The following is a 23,253-nucleotide window of genomic DNA, read 5'->3' on the forward strand; positions in this document are numbered from 1 at the left end:
AGGATAAAATCATTGTATTGCTTCTTACGCAAAACTCCTCTTGTTTGGACTGCTTTTGGAAACTATGTAAAACTTTCTGCTCCAGCCAGCGGTTCAGTCTTTGTGAGGAAGCTCTGAGATCAGCAGACATTCAGGGATGAATGTTCAGATTACAATCAGTGTCCACATCTGGATCGCCTCTATTACGCAATCCAAAATAGGATCAGAAACTCCTGTTTCAGCGGTGTCCAGCTGACTCATATTGTAGTCAACAGTTTTTCCATTGGTTAACTTCCTGTAAAGCCCATAACAGCCACCTTTTCCTCTGTGATCAGGAAAGGCTGTGTTAAAAAAAATGTAACCCTGAAAGCAGGGAGGTCCAGTTTAATCTGCACAGGTTTTATTCTTGCCAAGAAGGTAACAGCCAAGGATGTCATCGGATGTTTGAAGACAGACTGAGTGATTAAATAAATGGAATCGGGAATGCTTCTGGCTGTTTAGAATGAAAATTAAATTGCAATTAAAATCATATATTATAAAAGTTTCTTAAATGTCCACCTCTATCAAATGTTTAAGATGGCATTGTCCAATTTAAATGGTTTAACTGTCACTGCCCACATACAGTACTAGTCAAAAGTTTGGACACACCTTAAATTCAGTATGTTTTTAAAAATGCATTTTATATTAATACTAAAGTCATACAAATATAAAGGAAAACACAGAATTATTTAGTAAACCAAACCAGAATATGATTTCAAAGTAGCACCTCTTTCTTAGATAACAGTACACACATAACAGTAGCATGAAGCAAACAAGCAGCTGTATAATGTGTCCGTGCCACTGCATACCAACAAATATACTCATAAGAACAGCTGGCAAGAGACATGCAAAGTTTTAGAAGTTGATAAGGAAATGTATAAATAAGAATGGAAACAAATACACAACCAAAAGATTTTAATGTGTTTGAGAGCATCAGTTGTGTTGTGAAATAAAGATCAGTCAGTCCTGATCCTTAAGTACAGTTCGCAAAGACCATCAACAACGTTTTAATGAAACTGGCTCTCATCAGGACCACCGCAGGAAAGGATGACATCAAGTTATCTATGTTATCTTCAAAAGCTTCGCAAGAATATTTTGGTTTGTTTAACACTTTTAACTTTACTACATGATTCATTTCTAGTTCCTTTATAATCTGCATGACTATGACTGATACTTTACTTCTATACCAACTACCTGCCTTACAGGTCCATTAATGAAATTTCCTTATATATTATATAGATGTATTAAACACAAAATGATCTATTTTAAATGTTTATTTATTTTATTGTTGATGATTATGGCTTACAGCTATTAAAAATTAGAATATTATATACAGTAAGTATTGGTATTTTGGCAGTGTGAAAAAGTGTGCCAAATCCTGCAGGAAAATGAAATCCATCACGGATTGTGGAAACTTCACACTAGACTAATTTTGGAGATGCATTAGGATATTGTGAATTCTAGAACATCAGAACATTAAAGGGTTAAGAGAAAAATTGCTCTGGAAACAAGATTACTTTTATTGATAATTGGGAAATAATAATTCCAAGATGCTGTACATTGTCAGGTCTTCATTTAAAGAAAGGAAATGATATGTAATATATAAATGGTATGAAGAAGATAAAACCACGCAAAAACAATAATCATGTACTATGTGTCTATAGACTGCTCCATCATAAACCCTTAAAAATAAAGATGCTTCAGATGGTTCTTTAAATGATGCCATAGGAGAACCACGGTTGGTTCCTCAAAGAACCCTGTTTGTAATAAAGTTGTAGATGTTTGAGTATTAAAAACTCTTTAAAAGTCTCAAAATTTTTAACTTGCGGTTCTTTTAAAATACAGAGAATCACTACATCACAGCTCTAATGATGGTTCTCAATTGACACTTTCTGTCAATTTCAAATCACACTTGCTAATGCTAATGTGTAATTCAGACCACCACTACTGCATCAGTTTCATATTATATACACAAAACATGAACATTACAAGACCATATATCATAACAGATCAGCAGTTTTACTTTTAACATATGAAATATCTACATAGGAGATGAAGACCTTCATTTGTGAGCAAGTAGACAAACCTTAAGGTCAAACACTTATTCAGGAATATTTAGTCATCAATAATGAGTTTTTGAATACAATACTTTAAAAAATAAATGTCCCAAAAAGAGGGGATAGATTGCTGCCATAGAAGAACTCAGAAACTCAGTAGTGGACAGTTTGATAAAAGATGAGTAAATACAGTGGAGAAAATAATTATTTGATGCCCTGCTGATTTTGAGTTTACCCCTTTAAAAAGGTACGAACAGCATATAATTTCCCATAAACAGCTCTGAAAAAAGGAGACCAAGGATGAGTTTGTGTGATTTTATCAAATTGAAAACCTGGAATATAATCAAGAGGAAGATGGATGATCACATTATCAAAGCAAGCTGCTTGAATTTTTGCACCAGGTGTGGCATAAATTATCTAAAAGCAGTGTGTAAGAATGGTGGAGGAGAACATGCCAAGATGCATGAAAACTGTGATTAAAAACCAGGGTTATTCCAACTGTAAATATAAAACTGTATGAATATGAACTTGTTTTCTTTGCATTGTTTGAGGTCTGAATGCATTTTTTTTTTTGTTATTTTAGCCATTTCTCATTTTCTGCAAATAAATTATCTAAATGACAATATTTTTATTTGCAATTTGGAAGAAATGTTGTTTGTAGTTTATAGAATAAAATAACTGTTAATTTTACTCAAACATAAATCTATAAATAGCAAAATCAGAGAAACTGATTCAGAGTTGTTTAGTAAAGATCTAAGTCTGGCCAATACATTTTACAGATTTTGAAAATGTTTACTCTGAGAACTGCTGTTTATGAAAGACTAACCCAATACATAAAATCATTCTTAAAATCAGTAAAATAGTGTATGATCTTTACTGCAGTTGAAACAGACACAGAAGGCAACAGCAGTGTCTCAGAAGATTCTAGTGCTGATAGTGTGAATGAACTGGAAACAGTTGTAATTGTATGAAACTCTATGTACTTTTTTTGGGTGAGGATCACCATGTTAACATATATCTGACATATTGTCATAATTTCTATGGTATAGTTATACATTTCATGTTCAATTTTGAGCATTTTTCTTTTTATCCAAGAAACTATCTACACTGTTTTTTAGCTTCAGTGGCCCCATAGAAAGTGGTGCATTCAGTGTAGCACTCATAAGACCAGGTCATGTGGATGGATTTCTGGCATGAGTATATGATACATTTAAATTTATATATATATATTTTTGTTTACAATGAGTATTTTTTCTTATATTCAGGCTTATAGTGATGATATTGATTGCAATTATGTGTGAACCTTCCAGATACTAAATAAAACAAATACTTATTCATTTGAGTGATCAAATTATTTGGGCCATCCCTATAAGTTTCGATTTTAGTGTTTTTCCTTGAACCAGATTTTCAAAACTGTTCTAATAGAAATCGAAAGCATGTTGGCTTTTTCCCCACTAAAAAGTTTTCAGTCCTCAGACATTTCCTCCCACTTAAATGACTATTGTGGTTATGTAGGCTTTGTGAATTGACTTATGGTGCTTTCCATTCGCTGGCTGCTGATCAACATTGTCTCAAGAGAACAGCCGGATTTTTGAGGAAATCTGTAGAATGCATTATGTTACGACTTCCAGTTTTTAAAGTTCAACACTGGGAATTGGAATGCTTTATCACTACAGCTTTTGATTGAAGGTCCAAGCTGTGCCTGAAACTGTGTGGTCTGTTTAATGTTCCCTTCATGTGAAAATCTAGTTTTGTTTGCTTCCAAAAAAAGTAATGCCTTTATATCTTTATCTGTGCTTCTGGTTGGATTATAACCAGCACAGTGTTCAAGTGACCACTACACTGTTCAGATTTCAACCATTTCACAATAAAAACAAATACTGTGTATGAAACGAAAGTAAGTTCTGTACCATCTCTTCTCATCTTGATTTGTGGATTCTTTAAAAGAAGGGGAAGGTAGTTTTATTCACAAGCTTTGAGAAATATTAACACTTCAGAAGAAGATCAGGTTTGAAATGAGCAGCTGATCTTGACAGTAGCCTGCAGATCTAAAGATACTATAAGAAAGAAAATGTGAGTGAGTAAGGTTAAAAACCCAATCTGCTGCTTCTAAACTCTTCCATTTTTTACGTCCCCCAGGGCTCCCCATACATCAAACAGAAAGACATCAGGGAAGGCAAAATCCCCCAGCACAGAGTCAAGAGCTTCTGCGAAATCGTCTGGGTTTTTCTTGTCTTTGCCGGCCTCCACAATGGTAGTTGCTGCAAATGGTTCAAAACAGAGAAGATTCAGAAAGGTGGTCCTTGCAAATGTGTGGCATAGACTGCTATTACAAAACTGTTGGGACTGTATAGAAAATGCAAATATATAATTATATACAGTACTGTGCAAAAGTTTTAGGCACCGAAGCAAATTACACTAATCCATTTATCTCAGCAATATGAGCGTTTTTACATAAAAAGCACTACATTTGATTTGAACAGATGCAAATAAACATACATACAGTAAAACGTAAGCAAGGAGTTCTCATGTTTAACTAAAGTATGTTACATCCTGTACATCCAAGATGAAGAACAAAGTGCGGTTCCTGATTTCTCCTGGATGCTCCTCAGCTAGCATGTGTATAGGTTCCGTTCCATCAGCAGCTCTCCTGATTTACCAAATTTACCAATTTACCAAACCAGGTATGTAATATAATGAGAACTAGAAATAACTCTATTAAACTCAGATGAGGAGAGATTAGGAGATGTGTTAAGGAAAAGCACTGCTTTTTGTAAAATTGCTGTTATTATTTATTGTAATGCTGGTGTTTTACTATGCTAATAAATACTTACTTCACAGACAAGACACTTATTCATAGAAATATATATATATATATATATATATATATATATATATATATATATATATATATATATATATATTCCTGCATTTTAGGCTTGCATCCCACCAACAAAGTTGGACAGTAAAGCACTGACCACTTATTTGTGGTGCCATTAATTCTTACAACACTTAGAAGACATTTTGAGTTTGAGGATACCAAGCAATGAGGTGTTTCAAGAGTTGTTTTATCTCGTTTGTTCCTGCAAACACGTCTTAAGGTGTGGTCCTTTTTATGTTTTTGGTATATAAAGTCAATTTTTTCCATCAAAAAATATCTGTAATACTGATTTTATCTGACCACAATACACGATTCCACGATTCTAAGGCTTCTGTTTTGCATAGTAACATTTTAAGTGGTACTTCTGAATGTAACTCTATTTTAGTCCTTGATAAATATATTGAATTGCCAAAGTAATTCCTTGCACATGTGGTTCTATCATCTACTATCATCTACTGATAAATGATGGTTATTAATGTAGTAACATCTGAGGGATCAAAAATCACAAGTATCAGGTTGTACCCTGGTTCTGGTTTGCACTGAAATCTTAAATTCCTCCTAAATCCTTGAATGGGAATACTATGCACAGTAGAGGGAGAATTATGCTAATCCCTTTCAGTCTTTCTTTGCCCATCTTTGTTTCTCAAGGATCTTGTAGACACTGATTTTTTTTTATCTGAAATGCAGGAATGGAAATGTATTAATAAATGAAATTCTGTAGTTCAAGTTCACCAGACAAAACATGAAATATATTGGGTTAATTATGTCTGCAATTAAATTTGTGTAAAAAACTGTTTTTTATTTGCAATTTCCTTCCTCTACCAACTAATTTAGGGTTGTGAATTAACTTTAGACAGCAAACATACATTTGTTGCTATGTGAAAGCTGCAATTGTATTTTTCTTCCGTTAAATTTGGTGAGTGTGTATTTATAAACAATATGTTACATTAAAAATTACACTATACTAGTGAATAGGACAGTGCTGTAAATTACCATAAAAAGTCTGATTAACTGCAAGCATTTTCTGCTTGTGCAGTCTTTAGTCCAAACTTAAAGCGTAAAATATTTTGTCCATTTAAGACCAAAATACTTGGAGATTTTGAGGTGCAGCTTGACTTTTTCCCACCTCTAGACTTCTGAAACCCCCCTTCATAAAGGGAAGTCGTGTGATTTTTTTAGCCAAGTCTTAATGAAAGCAAATAAATAGAACATACCATTAGAAACAGATGATGGGATTTGCTGTTATCATTCATCTTGTTCAGCTTGAATACATGGGAACTGTGGGAAGGTCTTGCTTGACTAAATCTGGTTCTGCTGCTTTGCAGCCTTTTAAGGAGAAGATTTGTCAAAATGGAGCAAAATGAAATCACAGCTCACCAAGTTCTGGATCCCGGATACCCATGTAGCTCTCTAGAAGATCATCAACCTTCTTTATGGCCTTCTCCTCAAACTCACTGGGCTGAAGGGAGGAGAATATGAGGTAGGAATGTGACAGAGATACATTATATTGTAAGAAGTTTTGGCTGAAGCTCAGTGAGGTCTGTTCTTCCTCAGCTGCCTCCTTTCTTTCTACAAACATCAGCTTTTCCCTCACATTGGAAAAGGTTCATCTTTGTCTCATCAGTCCATGAAAAGTCTTCTTCTTGGATAATTCTTGCTTGGCCTGACTATTTTTCTTGCTGATTAGAGTTTTTTTTTTTCTGGTGAAGCCTCTGTAGTTATGTTCATGAAGTCTTCTGCAAATAGTCTTTAGAGTCTTTACAGCACAAACAATGTTTCTGTCATCAACTATTGTTGTTTTCCTACCTGATTGACACTGTTTACTTAGTACACCAGTGATGACATTCTTCTTCATGACATTATTAAATGGTTGTACGAGCTATGGCCAATATGTGTGCAATTGCTTTGATTGATTTACCATCTTCACTCAGACTCCCAGTTGCTTATTTTTACGCATAGACAGCTCTCTGGTTTTAATGTTGGTTACTCCTCTAAGTATAAATGCACAGTCGGCACAGGCAAAAACAAATCTAAAATTGAGTGTAGACATTCAGCATTATTCATTGTTTGAATAATTAATGTAACAGCACACACCTGGGCAACAAAACACACCTGACACTCAAAAGTTCCAATAGTTTGGTAACAATAGGGTCTAACTGTGTACCAGATTCAAATTTAAATACCTGGAACTAAAAGCTGAAATGTTGATATTTTATTGTCAGACCCATTTGTTTTCAGTCTACAGCAGAAATAAAGGGAATGACCTCACTGTTCCAATACTTTTAAAAAGTAGTGTATATAAGATTAGGTCCAGCAAAAACACATGCCCACTTGGAACACATCAAGCCCACATTTCTCTCATGTACTGGTAAGCCACACATGAACAGGTTGGCTTTGTAGTGAATTAAAAACAAATAAAATATTATTTTATGTTAAAGAAAAGTATATACAGCTCTGGAATAAAATAAGAGACCACTTAAAAATAATATGTTTCTTTGATTTTATCAAATTGAAAACAATCAAGAGTAATATAATCAAGAGGAAGATGGATGATCACAAGCCGTCAAACCAACAGATATGCTTGAAGTTTTCCAAAAGCAGTGTGTTAGACTGGTGGAGGAGAACATGCCAAGCGCAATAAAAACTGTGATTTAAAGCCAGGATTATTCCACCAAATATTGATTTCTGAACTTTTAAAACTTTATGAATATGAACTTATTTTCTTGGTCTGAAAGCTCTGTATTTTTTTTTGTTTTTCAGCCATTTCTCATTTTCTGCAAATAAATGCTATAAATTACAATATTTTTATTTGAAATATTCTCTTAATTTTTTCCAGAGCTGTATATATATTTTTTATGAAGAAAATAAAAAAACACATAGTGTTCTTCAAGGGCCAGTTCCAGACCCATTTCTATTCTTTACAGCTCGGACCACCATGACAGTGATCAGCTGGCCAGTGACCGCCTCAGGCCTTGAACTCACCACTTCCTGAACGGTCGCTGTCCCTTTCGAGCGCAGACGAAGAGTCTCCTTCCCGCTGACCATTTTGCCCTCGCTGGACTTGGGCGCCCGTGTCCTCTGGCCAATCATGTCTTAACATATAAGCACAAACAGATAGAGATCAAAGACCTGCGCACAGGGGAATTCTTTATGATCCTCTGCTTATCTTGCTCCAGTAAACCAAAAATGCAGTGTTCAAGATTATCATCAGGCAGCCATGACAGCCACTCAGTGACCCGTCCATAAGTCTACAAATATCCTTGTTTGTATGTTTATTCAGTTCTGTTGAAACAGGGCTCTTCTCTCAGATCAAAAGAGTTGTAGAATTGATATCATCATGCCACCCATGCACATCTCCCATCTCCAGTAGAGGAAAGTAGAATTATAAATGTTCCACTTTTTTCACAAGGAAGAGTTGGATTGCTATGCTATTTTGAAGGAGGTAAAATTTAACAGAGGTAGTGCAGAATGCATGTGTGCCACAAAATGCCGAACGTGTAGAGGTTCCTAATAGTGACTTTAGATAATCTATTCCATACCGCTTGAATATTCCTACAGTTCCTGCAGATTTTGTTGTAGAGTTGCAGAGTTGATAATGCAACAAATAGCATCCCACACATTTTTAATTAGGGGCTATTGCTATTCAGATGGCAGAAGCAGTATGTGGATGGGCATTGTCCTGTTGGAATAGTGCACCAGAGTGTGTTCAACCACTGGTTGCAGGACCACATTAACCTAATGTTGGACTGTCAAAGTGCCTGTAATGAAGACCAAAGGTGATCTGGCATCATACAAAACTGACCCCCAAACCATGACACCAGGTCTTCTGAACATGTGTCCCCAGAGACAAATTCACTTGTCATCATCAATTCAATAAGATTGAGTATTGCAGGACACTATTAGGAACATCTACAACTCTATACCGAGACATGTGGCATGTTACACATATGTTATAAATAAATATGACCAAATAATAAATATCTTTTATCGTTCCATGTAAACTTCATCTTAATTCTGAAAAGCATTGCAATTTGACTCTTCATTATTATAAGTGTATGACTGGAGATTTCAATTAATTAACCACCTGTTCAAGCTCTTGCCAGTGCAGGTAACTGAGGAGAATCTGTTTTGCCACAGCAAGCCAGTTTGAGCCAGCATGGCTGAATCACTGCCAAATCAGACAGCAGTGAAGTGTGAGCGGGATTGTATGGCGGCCATTCTCCCCATATGGCTTTGATGTGCTTTCTTCCCCACACTGCACGCCTTGTAAGATGTTCTGTGTGCATTGGGGAGTGTAATTACTCGCATTTTGCTCATGAAAGGTAATCCATCATTCTCCAACTATCCAATTAGCTAATGCTATAATGATAATCAAAGGCCTTCAATTATTAACAACAGTAATTTGCTGTCAGAGAGAGAGAGCGGGAAAGAGAGCGACGAGCGCACTCATTTTCACTGTGAGCATATTAACACTAATTCCGCGTTTGCTTAGTCTCCCAACCATGGCAGAACGACTTCACAGCAGTGGAACAGAAGACAGCATGAGTGTTTCCTACTTTAAGAATGGAGAATGGTCGCCTCGTTGTTTTTATTGACTGCCTCGTTGTTTCATGCTGACTAGTGAGGAAAGGTGCAATTACAAGGCAATTATCTGTCTTGGTGCTTTAATATAATAGACATATTTTATTATTGGTTTTGTTTATTTATTACCCAGATGCACTTAATCTAAGGGTATTTTTACCTGCAATTTCAGGCCAGTTAAATCAGACTCAGGTTCAATTTCATCGCCCTCAGATGTGAACCACACAACCATACCCAAACCCTAGACAAGAGGTGGACTCAGTCCGGTCTCAAACTAACTCGGGAGCAGTTCTACTATCATGTGTACTTCACAAGCTTGAGTTAAACGTTGCTGTAGGTGCAGTCTAAACTGGTATACGGCCCAAAACTACAGCTATGCAATCCCTGCCATTTGTCAAGGTTAAGCAGCACAGATAACAGTCATAGTGCAGACCATAGGACCTTCTTTCTGTATTTACCATCCTGATCCTGACAATAAGCAGAGAGAATGTTCTCATGCGGTTTGTTGGGACGTGTTTTGGGACGCATTTGAATTTTTCTACTGTGTGACAAAAAATAAACCAGGGGGGGGAAACTCTTCAAGTTTACAAACTTGTTAACTGATTAAAACCCCTTAAAGCACTTCGTTCTTAGGCTCCCTACCTCCTTATAAAGTATTTTTTTCCCAGCTGTGTCCCAATTTACTAGCCAGGGCAGTGGTAGTGTATTGGACCATGATCCTGATGACACAGGTTCGATCCCGTGTGAGGAGCGGCAAGTTTATTTATTTATTTTTTCCTTTTGTTTTGGGTTTACCTACTTTGAGATAAACTGTTCTGCAGCTAGGTTCAACAACCCTCTGGGCTGGAGAGCTACTAGTCTGTAGCACTCCATCCATCATCCCATTACACTTTATTTTTCAAAACAGAATTTTTTTACCTGTGGTGGCTTGGAAAATATCTGGCCCGCGGCCAAACTTAATTGCAGACAAAGTATTTACTGCAACAAAAATAAAATACCCATCTAAATGCCCAAAATGGCCTGGTTAAAGTGTTCTTCCTATAGAACGAATATGTCTTGTTTGTTTAAATGATGTCAATGCTCCATTACGTACACTTTTGTATTTGGGCGAACGTTCCTGTCAGACCGAAATCACCCTCCTTTTCCATGTTGTGATGAACAGGATGTTGAGATACATCCTGTCCCCAGAAATGCTTAGGATACTGTAACCCGTTAAGAGAAGTTTCCCATTAGATACTGCAATGACCTCCGGTTTCTTTCAGCCTATTACTAATCCAGATTTTTCTGGGAAATCTCCCTCCATTATTTTTTGTAAAGCTCCCATTTCCTTGCATTAGTTTGTGCACTTCGTTGGACTCCATGCCAACAAGAGGTTCTTAGGGGCAGATTCTTAAGGTCCTGTTAATTGGAATATAACAGTGAGACTTGGGTGCATATATCTTCCACTGTTCTTCATTGAGTGGGGTTTTCTAAAATCTCCTCATTGGAAGGCTCTGTTTGATGTGAACGACAGGCTAAAATGCAGAGAAAATTGTCGATTTTTTAAAAATGTTCGGATTTGTGTGGACAGGGTCTAAATCTTGTTGTACATATTATATGTATAAGATAAGTGCACAAGAACGCCACAATAAACTTATATTTACCAGTGGGAAGCTTTTTGAATGAGGCCCTAACAATTTTAAGAACGTGCATTCTATTTTTTAATCATACACGCTACTGATACTATTCAATTGAAATTTCAGTTTAGAACAGTTTTAAAATGATAGATAGCACACATTCCAGATGAAAAAAAAATAATTCAGGTACAAAAACTTTAAGTAAAAAAATCATGTAGCAAAAAAATAATTCAGGGATTATAAATTCAGGTAAAAAAATCAGGTTGTAAAAATTCAGGTCGGAAAAATTCAGGTTATAAAAACTTCATACTTTATGCTCTTTTTTGTTCTGTGTTAGTTTCTTTTGTTTGCAGTAACTGTACATACGCAGTATGTAAGTTTGGACCCTTCATCTCATTCAATGTTTTTTTTTTTTTTTTCTCTACATTGTAAATGATACTGAAGTCATCCAGGCTATGAATGAAAACATAAGAAATCATGTAATAAATTAAAAGTTTTAAACAAACCAGAATACTCTGTGGAGCATTTAGGTGGTTTCTATCTGCGGTGCTGTTAACTTGCAGTTTCTGAGTCTGGTAACTCTGATGAACCTATCCTGTACAACAGAGGTAACTCTTGCTCTTCCTTTCCTGAGGCGGTCCTGATGACTGCCTATTTCGTTATAATGATTTTGATTATTCTTTGCAAATAAACTTAAAAATACTTTCAAAGTTCTTGAAATGTTTTTATTTGACTGCCCTTCATTTTTTTTATTACTTTAATAATTGTATTACTTTTTAGTTGAGTAGTTCTTGTCATAATATGTATTGGAACATTACTCAAAAATAGTTATTCACTGTAGCATGTTCATTCCTTTTAGGCAGAGTTTATGAGCAATGAGTTACAAAATGGAGGACTGGTATTGGAAAAACATGTAGTTGCTGAGTATGAATCCCTGGGTGGCGCTGTTGCTCTGCATCACTGGAACAGGTCAATACTGAGTGCCTTAGATCAGAGAATCTCTAGAGGGGAGAACACCCACTTAGGGATCTTCACTGGAATTGTTGGACCACCAGAGGGAACCAGAGACCAAAATGAATGTGTGGATATGGAGCAATTGATCAAAACATAGTTAAAAATGTTGGATCGTTGGATAATGAAAATCGTACTTGTTTTCTAAACATTGACCAAATGTTTCAGTATAAAACACATAATTAGTAAAACTTTAAAACTCCAGTTATATGACTCTTAAACATGTTCTGACTCCAGCATCACATTACCGAACAGCAGAGGTGTATAAAGTACTAGAGATCCAGACCTGAGAAAAAGTAAAAGTGCTCTATCAAAAAAGTGACTTGAGTAGAAGTTGGAGTGTTTTTTAAGCACCACACTTAAGCAAAAGTACTAAATTATCCAGTTTATTGTTAAATATACTATTTAAGTACTAAAAGTAAAAGTACTGTACAGTGTTATGTAGTTATTACAGAAAGCAGTGAAAAGTTTTCAGAGTGAATGGCAGAACGGAAGCTGTTATTAGGAGCTTTATCAAACCCGGTGACAGTGGAGAACATCTTCCACTCTGACACTGATAATGTGGATCTGATAATTGGATTGATTCCTAACATTTTTATAATGGTAATGAGTAACAATGCAGCACATTAAAAATGTTTTGGAGTATTAAACTTATTCAAAATATGTAGCGAAGTAAAAGTGGAAGTATTGAACATTCTAACTTTAAAAAAAAAAAAAATTCTACTACCCAAAAACTGTTAGTTGGGATATGACTTAGTTACTATTTATTACTTTTTTACTATCCTTAAAACACAAAACCTGAGCAGAATTTTAAACACGAGTCACAGTCAGATCAAAGTGATGTGGGCAAAAAAGTGAATTCAGTGTTAAACAAAACAAAAAAATAATAATAAGCAGCACTCACCAAAAGCCTTTTTGGGTCCCACTAGTCTGAGTGTGAAGGGCTCTCCTCTCGGCTGCTCCTTAAGCATCTTGGCAACTTCATAGTGACGACATCCAACTATGCTCTGGTCATTAATGGCCTCGATATGGTCACCCACACAGACTGATTTTAGCTGGTCAATAGTGCTGCCCTCTTTTATTCGCTATAAAGATAAAACGAGAAAAAGAGAATTTAGACATTATTCATTTGTGTTTATGAAGACATATTCAATAATTAAATTCTAAGTGATGTGATGTAATGTAATGGGATATCAGCTTGTAAGGGGATTACCTGGTAATTCCCACAATTCCCAAGTTAAAATGTTTTGTAATTTTCCTTTGTTTAGCTTTAATGGAACATGGCAAAAATTATAGGACCCAATACTAGCTCCTGTCTAAAAATGTATGCGTTTGTATGTGTGGCTGTTTTGTTTATATAATTAATTTGTGTGTGTGTGTGTCCTGTTGACATGTGTAGTGACCTTAATGAAAGCGTATCCTGCGCCATTGTCTGTGATGGTCAGGCCAAGGGCGTCCTCTGTTTTGGTGACCTCCACCTCTTTAGTCTCTCCTCTAACATGAGCAAAGATAAAGTCCTCCAGGCCGATCTGTCCACCCAGCAGCTTCTGCATGTCCACCTTGTGGGAGTTCAGGGTGCAGAAGAGGATCTGAGGAAACAGGTTGGGGGAACAGGGGGTAGGAATTATATACTGAATCACCATGAAGCAGGAAGTTAACCAATTACACCAGGTTCCAGGATTTCTATGAATACTCTATTTTTAAATGAAAGATACAGGTACAGACCAATTTTAATATCAAAACAATTCCAAATGATGACTTGGTATTTTAAAATATTCAGATAGCATCTACAAATAATAACTGAGTATTTTAAATTAATGACATACTACTTTTAAATGACGACTTGGTATTTCAAAATATTAAAAATTACATCTCAAAGTAACAACTTAGTATCTCAGAATAAGGACTAAGCATCTCAAAATAAGGACTTAGTATCTCCAAAAGACAACTTGGTATTTCAAAATTTTAAAATTGCATCTCAAAGTAACAACTTATGATCTCAAAATAATGACTTAGCATCTCAAAATGATGATTTGGTATTTCAAAATAACTACTTAGTATTTAGAAATAAAATAATATCTTAGTATTTTAAAATAATGACTTAGTATATAAAAATAATGACTTAGTATCTAAAAACACGACTTGGTATTTTAAAGTATTGTAATAGCATCTCAAATTATCATCTCAAGGTATCTCCAAATGACAACTTGGTATTTTAAAATATTGTAATAGTATCTCAAAATAATGACTTACCATCTCAAAATAATGAATTAGCATCTCAAAATGATGATTTGGTATTTCAAAATATTGAGATAGCATTTCAAAATGACAACTTAGTATTTCGAAATAACGTAATAGCTCAAAATAATGACTTAGTATTTTAAAATGATGACTTAGTATATCAAAATAATGACTTAGTATCTCAAAAACTCGACTTGGTATTTTAAAGAATTGTAATAGCATCTCAAATTAATGACATATTATCTCAAAATAAGGAATTGGTATCTCAAATTGAGACGACTTGGTATTTCAAAATATTGAGATAGCATTTCAAAATAACATAGTATCTCAAAATAATGACATAGTATCTCAAAATAATTATTTAGGATCTAAAAACGACTTAACATCTCAAAATAAAAACAAAAGGGGGTTTCTTGTAGTGACTCACCATAATAATCAGAATAATATTGTAGATTGTTGTAAGGTTTATTTTTAAAATGTTTGAGATTAACTTTTAGATTAGTTTTTTTATTATGTTGGCAACACAGTTAAGGTGTGCTTTATCACATGATGAGGTAAATTTTAAAGATTTAAAACAATTGTGTAACAGAGTATTGACAATTTGTATAAGATAAACGGCAGTTTGTGTGCACATTTTGTGAATTAACAGTTTTAGAGATATATTCCATACAAGTTACACCTACATAACATGGCCTAGAGAGGGCACTGTGTACTTGATAGTTTATTATCCATAATACTTATTACCTCATATATGCAATAAATGTGCTAATGCTACACAACCATACATACAGCTTTATAACATAAATAGATAAAAAAAAATTGCTTACATTTACTTTTTCACCCTGCTTTGTGTAAGTACTGTTGACCTCTTATTGGTTAATACTTCCTGGAGAATAAGGACGCTCATAATTGTAGCAATAGAGCAATGGAAGTGGATAGGCTCTCCATAAACCTGCTCTGATATTACTCAGTAATGTATACAGCTCTGAAAAAAATAGGAGACCACTTCATTTTCTGAATCAGTTTCTCTGATTTTGCTATTTATAGGTAAATGTTTAAGGAAAATAAACATTGTTGTTTTATTATAGAAACTACAGACAACATATTCTGTCATATATTTGACAAAATATATTATTGTCATTTAAAGCATTTAAAGCATATTGTCATTTAAAGCATAATCCTGTTTTTTAATTACAGTTTTTATGCATCTTGGCATGTCCTCCTTCACCAGTCTTACACACTGCTTTTGGTCAACTTTATGCCACTCCTGGTGTAAAACTTCAAGTAGTTCAGTTCGTCCATCTTCCTCTTGATTATATTCCAGAGGTTTTCAATTTGGTAAAATCAAATAAATTCATAATTTTTAAGTGGTCTTTTATTTTTTTTCCAGTGCTGTACGTGCGAAAGTGTGTATATTATCATCAAATGCTACAGAACCACAAAAAATAATAATATAGTCTGGTAGTTGTTCTTGAACAAAAGTGTTAAGAAATATTCTTATTTAATGTTTATTCCTAAATTAGGGGATTACAAATAGTTTATTTAGCTTTTGTTGGAGAAGGCTACTGTCCAAAGAAGGCTTTCCACAAGATTATTGAACATTGCTGTGTTTGGAAATTGTCAAACAGATATCAAACATGTCTTGGAGAATCATGTACATTGAATTTACAGCCATGTAAATATTTTTTTTTTGGTCAATTTAATAAATCAATTCCTAATGTACTATACAGTATGTCTACTTAATAAAGGCATATTTTACACTCATCTATGAGAATTGTCTGTTGTACGTATAATGCTTAGGATATGCCTTTAAATCATGGCTTGTTATTCAGCAAGTATGATATTAATAATATTAAGACGTATTATTCCAGTTCTGTAGTTTGTATTCCAGGTCTGTAGGTATTTGCATACTATATTTGTCGATTCAGATCATATTTCTTTGCTTTTTTATAAAAAAGACTGTGGCAATACTAGGTGTGGTGTAAAACAGGCCCTTGGCATTCGTCCAAATGTCCTCACTTTCTGGACTGCAATCTGAGTGATTTTGACCTAAATAGGAGCTGGAGGAGATAAACTGGTTTCCTTGACAGTAATCTTCAGTAAAGGACAACGCTGTGTAGATAACAGATCTGCTCAAGGGTAAAATCTCCACAAGCACGCTTTTTTTTACTGTTTTCTATGAAAAGTCAAAGAGTTTCTTTACGTAAGCAATTTGTCTGCAATATTTCCAACAGATATGCAAATACTTGTCAGAAAATCAATTATTTTTAATATAGATTTTACAAATTATTATAGATTTTTTTTTATTATTAATTTTACCAAGTTTTGCTTAACCAATTAACCCGCTTGCTCAGTAGGACTCCACCTACCACTTAAATCTCCCCTTTTCTAAATGGGTAAAGACAAGTGCATCCATCCTCCAATACAACTAAAATCAGCAACCGCCTCTTTTCAAACTGCCACCAAGGCAGCTTCACTAGGCACCCAAAGCAATCAGAGGAAAGCACCAGATCCCCAGCTCTTCCACATCAACCAACAGACTCTTCAAACAAGATCAAATCAGGAATGATGAGGGGAGAGAACAAGTACCCATTAAAATTATGACAGCCCCCCTCATTCCACCAAAACAGCTCTGACCCATCTAGGCATGGACTCTGAAGGCACAAAACATCCAAAGTTTAACCATTTTTTAAGGCACCAATCCCATTTCACCCCTTGACCTTACTTAGAACATTAAGTGCTAACTCTGTTTCAAGAGGCAGGGCTGGGTAGGGGTACAAATTAAAAGTGGGATTGGGCCTAAGTCATGTAAATTGTGAAGTAAGGCATGTGTTAGCTTTAGCGAGCTGATTGGTAAATTATTATTTTAATTTAGGTAAAACAATTACCCAAATATGGATGGATAAGTGCACTGATGGATGGATAAAATGAAAAAGGAAAGATGAAAATATACAGCTCTGGAAAAAAATAAGAGACCACATAAAAATAATGAGTTTCTTTGATTTTAGCAAATTGAAAACCTTTAGAATATAATCAAGAGGAAGATGGATGATCAGAAGCCATCAAACAAAGCTGAACTGCTTGATTTTTTGCACCAGGAGTGGCATAAAGTTATCCAAAATGAGTGTGTAAGACTGGTGGAGGAGAACATGCCAAGATGCATGAAAACTGTGATTAAAAAACAGGGTTATTCCACCAAATTTTGATTTCTGAACCCTTAAAACTTGATGAATATGAACTTGTTTTCTTTGCATTATTTAAGCTCTGAAAGCTCAGCATTGTTTTGTTATTTCAGCCACTTCCTATTTTTTTTTTGTTATTTGGGATAAATGTTGTTCATAGTTTATAGAATAAAACAACAGTGTTCATTTTACTCAAATATATACCTATAAATAGCAAAATCAGAGAAGCTGATTTTTTTTCTAGAGCTGTACATGAAGGATGAATGTAAGCAACTGCATTATTAGTACAGTAAATTAATACATTATATAACTGTTAACAGTGTTCCTTTATGAAACTGTAGAACGCAATGCTTCTTGGGATGCTTTATTAAAACAGCTGCTTCCTCCATATATATATATCAGTAACATTTGAGGGAATAACAGAAATGTACTCAATTTTACCCAATAATAGACTGTAAAAAGTAACAGTTACTCTCACTCTCAATCTGTACAGCTAAGACACAATAAACATTCTTAGTATGGTACACAAAAGTTACATATTTTCTATTGGCCCCTGACATCCTTTATTTGTATTGTGGGTTTGTCCCCCACATTAGCATTATGTTTTAGTAATCTTGTCAGAACTTGACTTTATAATGAACATAAAGCATTTAAATAAAGCATTTCAATTGTTCAAATTCTTGGAATAAAGATCCAGTATTATCTCCAGCGCTAACCCAGCACAATTATAGTCTATAAATAAGGTCGGCTATCACACATTCACACACTGTCCTGTGATGCTCTCAGGATGTTCAGTATACTGTATGTCATTTAGGGACTTTGTGGTTTAAAGTGAAGGACAGAGTGCTGTAAGAATCATTACTCATCATTTAAAATTCAACTTTTAAAGAAGCTTTACTATCATGACTGTAATGAAAACAATATTGCCAATATATTAAAACAATAAAAAAAACTAAATTACGATAAAATGAAAGTAACAATAATGACAAAATAAGTGACAACAGTAGTGGATAAAATATCACTGCTGTTCAGTGAAGAACAGGTATCTATATATTTGTCATTTTTAGTTTTCACCATCATTTGATCCATGTGGATGAATGGACCAATAGAAATGCTTTAAAAAGGGTTGCAAGGTGGAATATATGATTGTTTTCTCTTTCTCTGCCTTCCTTCCCATTTTTTGTTTATTATATATATTATGTTATGTCTCTGCTATGTACCCTTATAGCCAATTCTACTTAAAATTACAATAAATATTTGATCACAAAAATATATATATTTAAAAAGTCTCTATAGCCAGACTGTGGTCACTGAGCCAGTACTTGGTAAGGATCTGTCTCTGCTGTGGTTTAACGAGGGCCAGGAGATTCAATTCCAGTCGACACTCTGTTTTTATCGCATTTTAGAGCATTCTAGCTTTATCTACATCTGCCCTGGGTTTGGTTCTCCCCGTGTTCTAAATAGCTGTTCTCACTGTGTGTGATGGGCTGACTACAGAGTTGGATCAGCATATACTGAGGTGTATACTGCATATACTGAGGGCAGAGGTCACCAACTTTCTGCAGAGTTCTGGAGAGACCTCCAAATTTCTTATGGACTTTAGATTAGCTCAGGAACAGCAGAGTCTATTCATGGAGCTTCATGGAATGAATCAATCCAAGCCTTACATCACCAACACAATGCAGGTGAGTGGTACTTTTACCAATACAGTGTAGATGGATGGATAGATGGATGGATCGATGGATAAAATGATAGATGGATGGCCAAGTCATTAAACTCCTCAGAAACCAAGATCCATTCAACACCACTGTTAAAAATTCTCTACAACACAGCATTTCACACCAAACCACATGGAATGACCTTGTTTACATAGTACTTGTTTAATTATGCAGGAATTGTGAAAAATGTATGAAATACCCATTTAAATACAGTTTCTCTATACTTTTTCCACCCTGCTTTGTGTAAATATTGATGACCCCTTACTAGTTAATGCCATATTAAATTTTATAGCACAGTGTACAGTTCAGAGACAGAAAAGGATGTTTAAAAGCATTACTTGTTGCAGTCAGTTTTTCTTATTTTCTGTTTCTGGGAACCTTTACATTACTATGTGTTTCAAACATTAATTACAGTGCCTGTTAAAATTTCTATTAACATTTTAATTAGGTGTTGGGATTAATATAGATTTCTGTTTATTACTTTTTCATTTTAAATAACATCATGTTAACTGTTCTCATTTTTGTTATATGATTTCTTTTTATTTTAATAAGTAAACAATCCCCGAAGAAACCACACATATGCTTTCACTGAATAAAATGTTTAGATATTTAATGGTTTAATTATTGTAAATATTAGGAAACCCAGCAGGACCAAGCAAAATGAAGTACCTGTTCTTATTTGATCATATCCTAGTAAATGTCAAAATGGAAGATTTTCATCTTTAGAGAACTTGTTGAATGTATTTTTTAAGGTATATTCTGATAGAGAACTATGTGTGTAAAGGCTTACCTCAGATGGAGAAATTTCGAAGACCTCAGCTATCTTGGCATAGAGCTCCTTGACGTTGGTGAAGCCATGGATGCGGCCTGTGGGGCTTCCATGAGCCAGTTGTGTGTGGAACACCAGTCTGGGCCTGGGGCATGGCGGCGGTCCTGGTGCAGGAGGAGGAGATGGAGGTAACGGTGGTGCCGTAGGAGTCACCTGGTTCTCCTCTTCTCCTGTTGAGTTTTTGGGTTCCTGCGTGTGTGGGCTCATGGCCTCTCCGTTCAGCATCGGCTCCTGCTCCAGCTTCTTCCTCTCAGAGCCTTTCTGCATGCCGTCCGGCTGGGACAGACGAGTTTGTCCCGTGCTTGGTCCTGAATGCTGAATTAGTGATGAGGGTAACCAGGTAACGGTGAACAGGTGAGCGAGGTCGGCTTTACTGAGGAGAAACCCAACACTGCCTTAGCTGAGGATCACATTATCGTCACTGGAGACCTGCGAAGAACAACAAACTGACAGAGCCAGTGAGGCACCTCCAGAACAGTCACCCTGCCAGCCATGATGCCCATCTGGCAGAGGAGAGGGTCTTCACGCCTGGGAGAACATGTGGGGTCTTCAGTTTCAGAGAAAGCAGGAATTTCAACACAGTACATTTCAACAGTTAGTACAGGGTACTACAAATAACACAGCTTACTGTTTATGTAGTACAAGAAAACTATGGATGGATGAGTGTACAGAAAGATAGATGAGTGGACAGACAGATAGATAAATGGATAACTAGATGGATGGATGGATGGATGGATGGATAAAAAGGTGGGGGGACAGGACCGGTGGTCAGACAGACTGAGAAGTTAAATGAATGATGGGCGAACAGACAGACAGACATAGCTATACAAATGAATGGATAAATTAAAGACTGGAAGGTAAGACAAAGAGACAAACAGACACTACGTTAACTCTTTAGCTTGCCAGCTAGCTAGCTAACTACCGTAGTCCTACAATAATAATAAACTTACAAATATTAAAACGTTGAGTAAGCAAAAATAATATAATATATAGCTACATTTAGACTAATTTAGTAACAGCTCACTACATACTACCCCCCAAAAAACTTTTTTTCCCTTAAAGCAAGAATACAGGGCCGTTTTCTTCATTAAAAACGAATACTCGTGCTGTTCATTTACAGATATTATTTACAGTGAATGAAAGACTGATAGATAATTAACCAATAGAATCCTGTATTCACTGCAGGTAACAGGCAGGTTGGAATATTACACAAAAGCTCCTGAGTTGTGTAACAGGCAGTGCAGCACAGTGGGCGGAACAGAGGGCACAGTTCTGTGTAGCTGAGGGTTTAATATAAGGAGGTTTAAAATTAGAAACAGGATGGACACACATCCTTTCCCAGCAGCTTTTAACAGGTTCTTCACCTACAGTTATAATGTCTCTAATTCTCTTTGGCTATTTGTACTCATGAATTTGTACCACATACCATGTGATAAAATGCTCATTTTGTTACACTTGTAACATAATTTACTGTTAAATTATTAATAATTATTAAGTTGTAAACACCTTTTGTATGTACATTATACATTGTTCAATAAAGCATACAAAATACAATAAGCCTAAATTGCTGTAGGCCAAATAAGCAAATATTTGGCTTTGATTGAATCTTTGAAAACTTGTGTCTCAAAAAAATAACTTTTAATGGATTTTAATTTTGGAGCATTATATATTGGTCCATTTAACATGAAATTTCAACACAATGGTCAGAACAAGTGTCAGATTGTTGTTGTCAGACAAATATAAATTACAATACAAGAATGAAGTGAAATACAAACAATAAAAAATATGTAAGTATATTGGTTTTGTAACAACGTTACATTCGTTACATTCAAAATGGTTTTTTGCAGTTTAATTGAAGTTTTAGTTTTAGGCCAAACCTGTGTTTTAGGCAGCATGTTTCCTTATGTTGTTTAATTAGTTTTATTAATCTTTTAAATGTGTTACACTGGCCCCAAACCTGTTTCTATTCACCACCACTGTAACTAAATTATAGAAGTCTTTAAAAGAACACTTTGAATTACTTTTAAAGACTTTTTCTATTATGTGTGACAGTGGTCAGATTCAAGTAAGGTAAAAAGGTGACCAACATGAAGATGAAGATACAAGAATTTAGTGAAATAAAAGAAATGTGAACATGTGTTAATATGTTGGTTTTGTAACAACACAATATTTTTGGGTTTCGTAACAGATCAATATTACGCTTTGTGCTCTAAATAAAAATACATAAACAGCTTGGCACAGTTGGCCTTTATTCGGTCAGAAGTCAAACGTAGGGGAGCTTATCAGGTGATCTCATAAAAAGCTGATGCTTACAGTCAGTCATAAGATCTAACTTTTACTGTTAAAACTCTTCACCTTTCCATATCAAACAATGGCAGATGGCACAATGACATTGAAATGACATTAAAGTCAGCATAGCAAACAATTAAAAGCAGGATAAATGAGGTCAGCAAAACGAATATAAAAAACACTTGCACAATCCAAAGCACATGACTGAAACTCACACATGACAAATTTACATTTGAGAGAAATAATTCTTAATAATAAAATTAATTAATTTTTAACATTTTTAAATTAATAAAAAAAGTATTTGCTCCAAATGACTCATAAGACTCAGCAGACTTGGGCATTGTTAATTGTTAATTGATATTAATCATTTTCATTAAATTTTGAATGTTCTATTTCACTTTTGTACATTACTGTTTCCTTGCCATGTCATTGTAAATGAATGGGTTACACTAAAATACGTGTATAAAACTGGGTACAGACATATCATCATACATCTTATGGACACTGTTCATTTCCCATACTAAAATAAGCATGTGTTTGTGGTGGAATTCAGGCTAGAAACAGGGGATGTTTTCAAAAATTGAAAATATTTTGAAGTGACAGTCCGTATGTTTTTGATGAGAATGTGTAATTTCATCAAGCATGCTTAAAATTACTTTTAATATGTGCATTGTGGTGCAGTCCTTTTTCAGAGTAAATGAATCTAGTGATTTTTGTGAGGATTCTGTTTCACTCTTTTTTACTTTCTGCATTTCTTTGGTTTAACAAATTAATAAATGAGAAGATGAAAATGAGTTTGTTGTTCTGATATCTTGATATCTTGTTCACAG

General features: G+C 34.9%; 1 protein-coding gene across 1 annotated transcript; it reads right to left on the bottom strand.

Moving 5' to 3' along the window:
* Window positions 1–1,552: 1,552 nt before the first annotated feature.
* gipc3 (GIPC PDZ domain containing family, member 3) lies at window positions 1,553–20,569 on the bottom strand. Its single transcript, XM_022669873.2, has 6 exons — window positions 20,096–20,569; window positions 13,568–13,753; window positions 13,069–13,249; window positions 7,939–8,048; window positions 6,334–6,415; window positions 1,553–4,336 (listed from the first exon to the last, which is right to left on the bottom strand). Exons 1-6 carry the CDS (start codon window positions 20,399–20,401, stop codon window positions 4,185–4,187), a joined length of 1,017 nt encoding a protein of 338 aa, XP_022525594.1. The 5' UTR covers window positions 20,402–20,569; the 3' UTR covers window positions 1,553–4,184.
* Window positions 20,570–23,253: the final 2,684 nt, after the last annotated feature.

Source organism: Astyanax mexicanus, chromosome 16 (assembly GCF_023375975.1).
Source record: "Astyanax mexicanus isolate ESR-SI-001 chromosome 16, AstMex3_surface, whole genome shotgun sequence".
Taxonomy (NCBI): Eukaryota; Metazoa; Chordata; class Actinopteri; order Characiformes; family Acestrorhamphidae; genus Astyanax; species Astyanax mexicanus.

Coding starts and splice junctions, on each gene's coding strand:
- gipc3 (XM_022669873.2), bottom strand. CDS start 20,401: ATGCAGAAAGGCTCTGAGAGGAAGAAGCTGGAGCAGGAGCCGATGCTG. Junction 13,250..13,567: donor CAGGATACGCTTTCATTAAG/GTCACTACACAT, acceptor TTATCTTTATAG/CGAATAAAAGAGGGCAGCAC. Junction 8,049..13,068: donor GGGACCCAAAAAGGCTTTTG/GTGAGTGCTGCT, acceptor TTATATGTTAAG/ACATGATTGGCCAGAGGACA.